The following is a 12,856-nucleotide window of genomic DNA, read 5'->3' as shown; positions in this document are numbered from 1 at the left end:
TCTGAATGCACACTAAATGATTTAGAAGGAACAGTGGATATGGCCCTTTAAGAGGACAGTGTAGGTGCACACATCCAGATAGAGTGAGAAAATTGGATCAGTCATATGCAACCCTGGTATTGAGGGAAAATAATTCAATCCTTTCTGCTGAAAAAAAACAAAAGAGAAACCACAGTATCTTACCTTTTTTGTACAGCCAAGTAATAACCAAGATGGAGGGACCAGTGTGAGAACAAAAAACAAGAACCACTGTTACAGAAACACCGTTTAATGTTTCACAGTAAATAGCATTTTATAATAATTACTGGAGTGTATAGCGATGTTCCAGGTATTTTAGATCCTTCTAGGACAGAGGTCGGGACCTGTTGCTGAACTGCAGCTCCCAATACTGGCAGTCAGTTACTCGGGTTGGAATTATAGGAATGGAAGTCCAAACGGGCTGGAGATTTGCAGTTTGTCCAATCCTCCTCTAGGACTAATATATACATTAGCAATAAGTTGCTGTATGGACATGTTACATTTAAATGTACTTCGAGAAATGTAGAAACAAAAAAAAAAAAAAAAAACATTCAAGAGAATGTATATTAAAGGTTAATGAAAACAATGTGCAAAATTTGCAGAGGACAGGTGAGTCAAAAGGGGGATTCTCAAGGGCCAAGGCAGGAAATTACTGCGACTAACAGCTCCATCTAGTGGTAAGATTACACCATTACAACACAGCCTAGCACAAATATACACACTTCAAGTGAAAGGTTATGAACAAACAAACATTGGTGCATTTGCTATATTTAGGAGAGAGTTTACCTTTAAGAGCATGACCCACTTTTACATACATCATTGGCTCTACCAACAATCCTTAAATCATCACTATGCGTTTAGTATAAAAAGGAAAAAATGTAAATGAACGTGCCACCTTTAAGATTAGAATTTCATTAAATGCGCCGTTGGAATCAAATTACATTATGTTTTTATTTATTTATTAATTTATTTTAAATGATGTAATAGTGTTACATATTTCAGAATTGGCGTTATTAGTTAAGGGCCTTTTAGCTTCTGCAGAAGTGTACAAATGGTGTATTTCATTTTCCTGTTAGAGTGAGTCTCCTTTTCCTTTCGCAAAAAGTGCCAGAACAGATCAAATTCCACCAAGGGTTGGAATAAGGGAGTTAGAAAGAGCAAACCGTAAAATACAACCCTGATAGAAGCTTCCTTTAAGGCAAGATATTTGGGAAGGTGACAAACCCACTGAAATCAATAGTGCCAATCTGTAGGCTGGCAAAGCACCATGCAAGTTGTAGTTGAACAACAGTTAGATTGCTAGTCTTTGGCCAACCCTGTCTTATAAACTGCCAACGAGGTATGTAATGTTGCCAGCCCTTCTGACATTGAAAGGATTTAAGATAAATTGAACCAGGGAAACATGTAGTGCATGCATCACAGATAGTGTAAACATGAAGTCTGTCTGGGATAGACAGGATTTTATACAGTAAAATGAAGGCGTTAAGGGGTCTCCAGAGCACCATCCTCGGTTTCCAGCTCTGCTAATTGCCGTCTCAGTGCGTTTACTTTCACCTGAAGCTCCTTGTTGTACTCTATAATGTGGATCATTTCTTCATAAGCATCTTCTAAATACTTGGAGGATCTATTCCATCGAAGGAAGACCCCTGAGAGAAAGAGAGAGGGATGTGAATAATGAGTGGTTTGTGACATCATTAACATGCAGGCTCAATATCACTTACTCCGTCACATCTACGACAGTAATATGCAAATAGCTTTATAAGAAATAAGACTAGTTATTTAGCACCACATTTTACATTTTGCCATCACCACACACTGCTGTCTAGGAACCCTCTACTAAGCTGTATTGGCTGGTTTATTTAGCATTGCAGCTTTGAATTCAATAAACAAATAGGTAATCCCATTTTAAGATTGAATCGTTAAGCATTTGATGGCACACACGGTCATTGACTCTTAAACACTGGAGGATCCTAAATGTGAGGGGTGGTTATTTACTATTGTTATTTTTCCCTCTTAGGTTTCCAGTTTGTCGTTTTTGATAAATTACGCCCAGTTATGTATTTTGATTTTGAGCTGCCCTGGGCATGACTAAACTCAGGTACCTCCGTAATGTAAATATGCCCCACCCCTTCCTGTCAAGCCTATACGTCTTCCTGTTTAAGACCAACACACATCCTCACTGACAAAGTCATTGACACACAGTTTAAAAAACGCACTTTCACCGACAGACACTCACATTTTCTCATACATTCACAGATTATTTTTCATTTCGATTTAAGTCTGCTCAGTCTCCCAACTTTTGGGAGAGCTGGAGATGATTATTTCTCTGGGGCCAGTGTGGCTGCTCTAATCTTTCAGATCTGCATCCTCGCTCGCCGTTTAGTGATGCCAGGGCCGGAATGCCATCATATTCCGTCTCCCTGCATCACAGCAGGACGCACGGTGGAGCAGAGCAAGAAGAGCTCCCTCGCCATAGCTTCCATTCTGCACAACCGTCTGAGGGCTCTAAGGTAGCCAGCCGACCAGCTCTTGCACCCCCCATGGCATGAGGCTTAAAAGGCATTTGTTAAATTTGCCAGGGTATTTGGGGGGCTGCGTTTTTTATTGCCCCATGAAAAGTGCCACCCACTGGAAATGCCTTCTCAGCCTCGTGATAGATACAGTACTGGTTAAGTCTATACAATTTATTATGGTTGTCTACTTACACGAACATTTTTAATTCCCATCTAGTTATGCCTTTTGTACCTCTCTAGAATTCTGTCGATTTTTTTTATCCATGTCCTGTATATAAGATTCTTTAACTTCTTTTCTTTAAATCTATCCTGTATAGGACTATTTTTTTATTAGAAAAAAAAAAAAAAGTTTGCCACAAACACTACCAAAACTCCTTATTTTTTTAATGTATTGTGCATTTTCTGAAAGTTAGTTCTGGCTGATGATTTTATTTTGCGTCTACTTGCATACATTTATACTGATCTGAGAGAAAGACATACATTACTAAACTGTGGTGCTACTGTAAAGAGCAAACTATATAAAGAATACAGATTAAAGAATAGCACACACAAAATAAACAAAGCTTTAAGTCTTACATGGTTACTTAAAACCACCAAATATGGGGATTGGTTACACCATGCATGCATGTTCCAGGTGTGCCTTCAATTCCCCTTTTTTTCTGTGTATATTTGGAATCTATACCAGATTCCTTTTGGGTTGAATATCCCACCCCTCCACTATAGGTGTCCATAGGAGAGCAGGATTTTGAAGAGAGAGAGTCTCTGGAAGCAGTTTAAGAAGGAAGTATCACAGTTAGCATGTCCATCTCACATGTTAAATGTAGGACCTATCAATATTGGGGTCCTGTGACGTAGTGGTGGGCTTAACACAATATGACCATATGGACAGGTGATTTTTTTAGTAACCTTGTAAGATTTCAAGCTGTATTTTTTGGTGTGTAGCCTTCATGTAAACTTTGTTCAGTTTTCATTTCGTTTGCAAGACCACGTGAAGAAGTGGTAAATCATGCCACACATTTAACAGGTTAGAAACCCCTAATACATAAACTAGCAAACACAATAAATAATCTCTATCTAGCTTTTTAGCTCAGTTATACCAAAGCATTTTATAACAAAACCACTTATTTTGAGTGGTTAGCACAAACTGGATTCGTCTCACAGGACTGTGCACGGCTGGACAATTCATTACTTTCAAGTCCCTTTATTTCACACATTTGTACTCCTATAATGATTCCAAGTCCTCCCTATGTCCCAATACACGAGGCGACAGAACTTTGACGCCTAACTCAAATTACAGGGTGGATCAGAACAACATAAGGAACTGATCTGAATACAAGCTGGCTTTATTAATTAATGTCTGGTACAGAGGGAGTGTGTGCCAAGAGATTTTATCACCTGTCTGGTCATGTCTTCAATCACATCAGGACATGGCAGACTAACAGGGCTACTTCCCAAAGTGAGAATTCAAAGTGGGTGTGAAGTAGATTTCATAGTTAAGGCCAAAGTAGCCGAACGGAGAGCATAGCCGACAGATTTTTAAATTCTGACTTTGGTAAATAATCCTGTAAATGTAAACATTTATATTCTAAGAAATATCTAGTTCTTAGTGTTTGTTCATTCTACAGGAACTATTACCATCTGTTTTACTGATTGAAACTATCTTTGTACCATCTTTGTATTGGAGATAACATTAATGACTATTACCGATAATTGGTGGAAATCTTCCTGGGTATTTGTGAATTGAATACATAAGCAATGTGTGCCAAATACCTTCTCTATGAAGACAGTGTAAACACCAATGAGATTCCGTTTAGAAAAATGATCACTTGGTCTTAAAGAAATACTATAGGGTCAGGAACACAAACATGCATTCCTGACCCGATAGTGTTAAACACCAATAGAGAGGCATTGAACGGCAGTACAGCGCCATTCCGATGGGACAAACAGGGAGGTTTGTGAAGTCAGGAAAGTGTTTTAAAAATCACTGCAGAAAGGGCTTAGCTCTAAAAGTGGAGAAGGGAATGTCGTCATTACTAAGATGATGCCTTCTAATGTACAAGATAACAGGCAAAAAAAAAAAAATGTAAATAGCACAATACCTTCCCACAGCTGAAGACTTTGGGGGGCCACAGACGGCCAGATCACCAGCCCATTTGCTTCAAACAACGGATTCATGAATTTGTTCATCTCGGTTGGTTGGTTCACCCAGGACCACAGAGACATTGTTTTCTGCTGTAACTTTAATTTAGCTCTGAAAGACATTAAAAAAAAGTCCTATCTAACTACAATAAACAATAGAACATTATGAGACAGGTCTTTACAGTAATCTGAAAACAAATGATCTGATGTGACCATTATTTTGTAGGTTAACTACTAGAAAACATGTCTATAGTATGCAAGCATATATGCCAAACAAACATTCTCGGGGGTGGGGGTTTGGTGTTGGCCATGACATCATCCAGTTTAGTTGATTCCCATTGCAGAATGTGATGTTTCAATTATATCAGGATTCAAACAAGCATTATATTTGGACAGAGTGCTAAATAAAGACCAACCACCATGGAAACCAATCAAATGTCTTTTTTTCCCCCTAACTCCTCCACAGTGTGTGAGATTAACTGGATTACATCCTTCAGATAAGCTTTTATTTGAGTTGAGATTAAACCCCTATACTTAGAACATGAACTATTCTAAAGTCACACAGCGAGGAAAGCCAGGAAAGATTGCTGAAATCAGACCAGGTAAAGATCTACAATTCCAGCTACTGTGCGCTGCCTTTCAAACGATGCTCAGCCAGCCAGATGTTACCAATTCTGACAGCTGTAAGCAGCCTGTATGTATTCTGTGTGGAATGTGTGAATTTCTTTGCATGGAACAGCTTCTTCCTGTCACGTTTGCATATTCTATATGATGGTTTGGCGACTTGAGATGACAATATTGAAATTAATTGTTATTTTAGAGTGTTCCTTTAAGAAAACATTGGTAATGATCAGTATTATTGGTAATACGTGTATAACATTACTAACTCGGATCACATATATTCAGGGCCTCCATTAAAATGTACCTTAGTACATGTTGCTTTCTTCAGATTCAACGTGGGAGTCCCTTAGGATTTTAAGGCAGGTTAGATAATTATTAACAAAAACAGACATGTTATGGTCACCAACCTTTCTAGAGCATTGTTGCCCAGGAAGGTGCCAAACTGAGAAGCATAGGCATGCTCGAATAGTGTGATGAGGAATCTCTCATTAAACTGGAATGAACACGGAAACTGACGAAGAATCTGCCACACGCAGTCCAGGAAGAGGAGGAATGTTGGAGCCTCCCACTTTTGTTTGCTGTTTGAATAAGCAGATTGAGCACAACGCTGCTGGAATGGGTGACCAGCCTGCAGGCAAACAAGGAACAGAAGTCATCTTAAATGATCAATACAATGATTATTAATCAGACCGATTGCATGGCTTGAACTATCTTCCGCTATTACCCCTAAGAAAATGTGTATGATCTAACCAATGGATATCTTGCCGAGTTCTCTTCCACATTAACATGCACCTTGTTTACTGTTTAATAAATGGACTAAGCTAGGGTATATATAAAGTCAAGTGTTCTACTAAAACTTTAATAAACTCTAGAGGCCAATAAAAAATTATCATCGTACAACAGATGGCTTACATTTTGTCATATGAAGGAATTATTCAGGCTTCAAAAGCTGCAAGCACTTCATGTTAAATTATTAAATGTTTACTTCAAGCACCATAACCACTACAGCATGCTATAGTGGTTATGATGGTAGGCGTAACCCGGGTCCGTTTGCACTCTTATCAAGTATCCCGCCGGGTGCGGAGTGTTCTCCAGTTGCCATTGATGCCATTTGAGATTTTTCCCTAAAGCATCAGTTAATTCACTTATTTCCTTTCTCAGCAAATGAAATGCTGAAAGCTAAGAAACCCAGCTCAGGAATGTCCTGATTAGGTGGAAAAACATTATAGTTACTTAGCATCTTACCCAAGGAAATATTTATGGGAAGTAGTTGTGACATTATTAGTGTAGTTGCCTAATTAAATCAGATGATGACTTCTTGTGCATTTTCTGTTTCAGGTAGATTTAGAATTTAAGTACCTCTGCAGCAATGACTACACCCTACAACCAGCTAAATTATGTGGTGTCCACCAAGCCCATCTGAGAGCTATTTACCTGCAGCCACTCTCTCTCTACCAGAGCTTCGAATCCTCTGAGAGTCCGGCACTTTGGGTCCAAGATGATCTGTGCGAGAGATGTCACTTGTAAAGTGGAGTCCATGCCTTCTGATCCATGAACCAACACAGAAGCCCCTTCCCTAACAGTTTGACAGAGTGTTAGTACACGATTTATGAAAATTACTACCCTGTCATATCAAAGCAACAGAAATATCAGGGACTCACAAGGTTCAGGTGGGATGTGAGAGAGACGTCTACACGGTGTCTCTGAATTTCAGTCACCCATTTAAAGGGATGGAGTAGAGATCCCCATAAATTCACATGAAGCTTTTAATGAACCATGAAAACCATCAATGGCAATGTTTTAACATCAGAAGGGAATGTCTAGCTTTTCAATTACTACAGTGGGCTCTAGTGCTTATGGTGTCTACCTAGACTACTTTCTTTATAATAAAATAAATCTAATTCAGCTACAAACACTGATCGGCTATTTTAGAGTGGCTTTTGCATTTTGAAATTCAGCACAATTCAATGTTTAGTTAAAATAATATTGTCTTGTAATCAAAGGTAAAGGCAAAACAATGCTTTAAAATGTGCCGTTATTGGGAATTATGAGAACAGGTCCTACAATCTAATGAATTATTCTTCATCTTTCAAAATGGGGAGAGAAATTAACATTCCATTAGATGTACAGGTTATATTGAATACATGATTTCTACATACAGGATGTTGTTTTAGTGAAATAATGCAGTGAGAGACACCGGGACTGCCACAAAGACGTAAAGGCATCAACATAATGCAAGAAACCCCTCCATTTTAAAATAAAAAAATGACATGAAATCACTTTAAAGTGATCTATTCAAAAACAGAATATAAATGGCTGCTACAAATAATGAATGTCCACCTGCTTATATCTACCAACATAGCCATGTTACAGGAGGCAGAAAAACTTCATCAGAAGAGTATACATTGAATCTATACCTCTGCACAATGTGAAGAATCTGACAATGAACCTGAAAATAGGTTTTATCATTTTTATCATTCACACACATTTTATAGCCAATAGCTCTGCCTTGACTGTTAATATTCCCGGAAGTTTTCAGTAAATGCCGCCACCTAAAAAAATGACTGTGCCAATGCTAAACACTATAGTCACCTGAACAACTTTAGCTTAATGAAGCAGTTTTGGTGTATAGAACATGCCCCTGCAGCCTCACTGCTCAATCCTCTGCCATTTAGGAGTTAAATCCCTTTGTTTATGAACCCTAGTCACACCTCCCTGCATGTGACTTGCACAGCCTTCCATAAACACTTCCTGTAAAGAGAGCCCTATTTAGGCTTTCTTTATTGCAAGTTCTGTTTAATTAAGATTTTCTTATCCCCTGCTATGGTAATAGCTTGCTAGACCCTGCAAGAGCCTCCTGTATGTGATTAAAGTTCAATTTAGAGATTGAGATACAATTATTTAAGGTAAATTACATCTGTTTGAAAGTGAAACCAGTTTTTTTTTTTAATGCAGGCTCTGTCTATCATAGCCAGGGGAGGTGTGGCTAGGGCTGCATAAACAGAAACAAAGTGATTTAACTCCTAAATGACAGTGAATTGAGCAGTGAAATGATCTATACACTAAAACTGTTTTATTTAGCTAAAGTAATTTAGGTGACTATAGTGTTCCTTAAGACACAGCCTCTGTTTCTTCCCCACAAATACAGTCTTATCACAGAATCCATCCCTGTCTGCCAAACTAACACAGCGTCCAATTCTCCGTCCGCCCAACTAACAGAATTCTTTCACAGCCTCCATTTCTCAATTTGCCCAACTAACACAATCCTATCACAGCCCCCATCTCTCTGTCTGCCCAGCTAACAGTGATTTCACAAGGGAGAAAAGTTTGCACTCTGTTCAAGCCTTCAAACTGTAAACACCATAAATATGGCACTTTTAAAAAAACGTGATATTAAACCTTTTTGGTAAAAAAAGAAAGTCACATTTAGGCTATATTGTGTTTCTATTAAACCACAGGCCACAGTCTCTGAGGCCAGATAAATGGGCACTGTCCGTCCTTACCTGTCTATGCACTGGGCAGCAAGGCAAGCAGTTGTCAATATCTCCTTGATATGAGTCAACCAATTGGAGGCCTCCAGTTTGCTGAGCCAGCGATCCATGTTGTTGGACTGGTCGTTACTAGCCTCTACGAGCTTAATCAGGCTCTCCTGTAGAATGTTATATCTGAGAGGATGACACACATTGAATGGTTTCAGTTTATTCCTTCTTGGAAATTAGAGTTTAGTTAAAATGGTTAGTTTTTGATTTATGGCCCTCCCCATCATAACATACTGAAAAAAATAAAATAAAAAAGTAATCCTGAGATCATCAGTTGTGATTAACTTGCTCCTTATTGAGAAGCATTATGGAGACATACGATTGCATGAACGCAATCACCGTGCTGCACCAGTTGAACGCTTCTTGTAGAGAAACATTAACAGCGTGAACATGAAGACCTTCGATTTTTGAAAGTCGTCACGAGGAAGTGACCTTAGCATTCCATCTACTAGAAGAGTGTGTTACCTGGCAAATGTATACTTTGCAGTTATTTCTGAAAAACTAACAGTTTTACATTGCCAGAGAAAACAAACACAGGGTATATGCACCAAAAACACTTTATTAAGTAGTGTTGGTGCTTAGAGTGTCCCCCCTAACATAGTGGGGAGAGGGGAGGGAATAAGGCAGGAATAGGGAAAAAAAAAATCTCTTCCAGATGTGGATCTTCAACTGCCATGACACAATGTCAGCCATAAGGGAGTCGCAGTTACACCACACCTGGAGGTGTACATTTTCACCATCCCTGTACTATATTACGGCACAAAGTCATAACATCATAAAACTATCCGTAGTAAATCTGAAAAGACATCCATAAAAATGGAAAAATAAATCCACTGGAAATATGGTGCTAGATGGTCTACTGTGAACAGATCATCTCCTTATACAGATACAAACAATAACACTGGGGTTTTCTGGAGCGAGAAGCTGGCTATCCTGTAGCCATTGAGGCACTGATAGTATGACCTTGAAAATAATTTACATTTTAGGAGGAATTACAACACATCTTTAGGGAGAACCTCAATTAACGGTTGTTTCAATTCAGAATAGCCTTTGCTAGTAATGTGTAAGTGATGTGGCGGGACTCCGAATACAAAATTAATAATCATATGATATCCGTCATCAATGATAAGACTTTGCTTGAAAATAATCTGAGGTCCATCAGTTTTTAATGTGTGAGGTTATGATCATAGATGGACATATTGATAAACAAATACGAACATGCTTCTTAGACGATCTAACAGAAATAGAGTGACAGCTAATGTGTCTCAGCTCCTCAAAAGTTTAGTGTTCATACCGTGAGTCTACCCATTTACCGAAACCCAGATAATCCAGTCTATTGCCCATTATAACCAAGGCCCACATAGGCTTCCATTATATATCTGAGACCTTGGAAATCATCTACCATTTCATCCAGCAAACCTGCCCATGAGGTCCGAGACGTTCTCCATTGTACGGTTTCATTCACTCAGAGAATATGGACATCGAGCCTGAAACCATCACATTCATCCTGTTACACGGAGGCCGTTCTGTGAACCTGCTCATTCACCTGGATATTTGGTCTGGAGCCCTGAAAATCCACCCATTCAGCCCGTGAGTCTACCCATTCTAAAGTAGATTGGAGTTAAATACCTAGAACTCCCAAGTCAATTCCCTTTTCACTTATTAATATGGTGTTGCGAATATGTAGGCTTCATACCGCTCAATGGACTTGTGAATTCGTCTCCATTGCGGATAGTATGCTTCCTGTTCAAACCCACCGCCCCTTGCTCTGGCCTGCTGAGCCGCATTCAAGGAGCGAGTATCTATGATGTATCCCCTCTTCCCAGGTCTCAAAGTTGCATTAATCAGCTTTTCATCTTCCTTGCACCGCCTGCCGTTTGTCCCGGTAAGAGGTTGGCTACTGCGCATTATTACCTGCAAGTAAAAGAAGACCTCGTTAACTTCGTAGCGACTTCATTACGGATTATTTATTGTTGATCAATCAAAACATATTAAGGAAATTCTGGTGAAAAGGAAAAATAACCCACACATTCATTTTATATTTTTCACAGTTTGTGCTGTACTTGGGGGAAATGAGATTTGAGGACAAATACTGTTATATTTCAGATTTTTAATTATACCGGCAATGCCAAAACGTCAGTGCAGGTATAAAATAAATTTTATAACTCTAAATAGCCAGATGCCTATTAAATGTAAAATTACAAATCTATTTTCTAGTTCAGGATTACAGCTCATGTCTATTATTGATACAAGGAGATGGATATACATATAGCTTCCCATAATACGGAGTACTTTATCCCAGAATCCTTAGCAAGTTATCTATATGCTTTATAATATACTAAAGGTATGTGAAATTATACATGCAGCACACAATAATATGCAAATATAAGTGGAGTACATATTTAATCTACATATATGCTCATTATTTTGCTTGTGCATTGTATAGATCACATTTTATTATTTGTTTTAAGTGGAGCAGGCCATGCATACATCGGTGTTAAATAAATCAACATTTCAAGGGCAACGAGGAAAAGGGAAGTTAAGCAGAGGAATCGAATAAAAAGGACAGTGCAAGGAGCAGAATGGAGGAGGAATTATGAGCAATATTAATATATAGAACGGAAGGAAAGGTAATTATCAAACCTTTAATAACATGTTGCATTGTATCACGTTATCAGCAAGGTTCACAATAAGAGGCCCAGTAAGATTGCAGGAAATTTGATCAGACATAAAATGGCTTCGACTCTGTGTGGGGAGGGACTGTAATGTACGGGAATACAGAGCGGTGATTGATGAACTGACTCCCAGCGCTTGGAGAGTGGGACCTCAATCAATTAGCTAGTGACACACAATAAACCTCCCCGACAGATGCTGCAGAGAGCGCCACAGCTCAACCTGTCACCGATAAAAGAAAACGGCCGCACTGGGTGAGGCTGTGATATTAATGAGGTGCATTCATTTACCTACAAAAAGCTCCTACCATCACATATATTTCCAAAACAAGTGCACTACGACAGTGGCTGGGGAAGGAACTCACTGTGTTTGGAGGATGTGTGATCCACACCAGGAGCAATATGTATGAACAGAACAAATCCTGCAACATGCAGCATTCTGGGGCATCTCTGCACGGAGACAGATCGCAAATAATCCTTCAAACCGGCTGCTGTTTGAAATGCAACTTCAAAGTTTCCATTATTACAAAACAGACTGCTACACAATGTATGAAAGGAATTTGGATTCATCACACATGCTGAAAATCTGCCTGATCTTAGTTATATCCAAATGGCTGGTAAAAAGCACAGCTGTATCCCAGATATGCAGGGTTAGTAAAAAGCCCAGCTATATGCACCAGATATACAGGGTTAGTAAATAGCTATATCCCAGATATACAGGGTTAGTAAATAGCTATATCACAGATATACAGGGTTAGTAAATAGCTATATCCCAGATATACAGGGTTAGTAAATAGCTATAGCCCAGATATACAGGGTTAGTAAATAGCTATAGCCCAGATATACAGGGTTAGTAAATAGTTATAGCCCAGATATACAGGGTTAGTAAATAGTTATAGCCCAGATATACAGGGTTAGTAAAGAGCCCAGCTATATGCCAGATGTGCAGGGTTAGTAAATAGTTATATCCCAGATGTACAGGGTTAGTAAAGAGTTATATCCCAGATATACAGGGTTAGTAAAGAGCTATAGCCCAGATAAACAGGGTTAGTAAAGAGTTATATCCCAGATATACAGGGTTAGTAAAGAGCTATAGCCCAGATATACAGGGTTAGTAAAGAGCTATATCCCAGATATACAGGGTTAGTAAAGAGCTATAGCCCAGATATACAGGGTTAGTAAAGAGCTATATCCCAGATATACAGGGTTAGTAAAGAGCTATATCACAGATATACAGGGTTAGTAAAGAGCTATATCACAGATATACAGGGTTAGTAAAGAGCTATATCACAGATATACAGGGTTAGTAAATAGCTGTATCCCAGATATACAGGGTTAGTAAATAGCTGTATCC

General features: G+C 38.8%; 1 protein-coding gene across 1 annotated transcript in view; it reads right to left on the bottom strand.

The window, feature by feature from the left end:
• Window positions 1-252: 252 nt before the first annotated feature.
• MTMR9 (myotubularin related protein 9) overlaps window positions 253-12,856 on the bottom strand; it is a 36,488-nt gene continuing 23,884 nt past the window's right edge. Inside the window, exons 5-10 of the mRNA XM_063442014.1 lie at window positions 10,527-10,744; window positions 8,795-8,956; window positions 6,726-6,867; window positions 5,699-5,919; window positions 4,631-4,782; window positions 253-1,664 (exon numbers count right to left, since the gene is read on the bottom strand). Of these exons, the coding sequence (XP_063298084.1) occupies window positions 1,501-1,664; window positions 4,631-4,782; window positions 5,699-5,919; window positions 6,726-6,867; window positions 8,795-8,956; window positions 10,527-10,744 (1,059 nt within the window). The 3' untranslated portion in view covers window positions 253-1,500. The remainder of the gene's footprint in view (window positions 1,665-4,630; window positions 4,783-5,698; window positions 5,920-6,725; window positions 6,868-8,794; window positions 8,957-10,526; window positions 10,745-12,856) is intronic.

The sequence above is a fragment of the Pelobates fuscus genome, chromosome 2 (assembly GCF_036172605.1).
Source record: "Pelobates fuscus isolate aPelFus1 chromosome 2, aPelFus1.pri, whole genome shotgun sequence".
NCBI lineage: Eukaryota > Metazoa > Chordata > Amphibia > Anura > Pelobatidae > Pelobates > Pelobates fuscus.
Note: the sequence above shows the minus strand (reverse complement) of the source record. Positions and strands in the feature narration are given on the sequence as shown.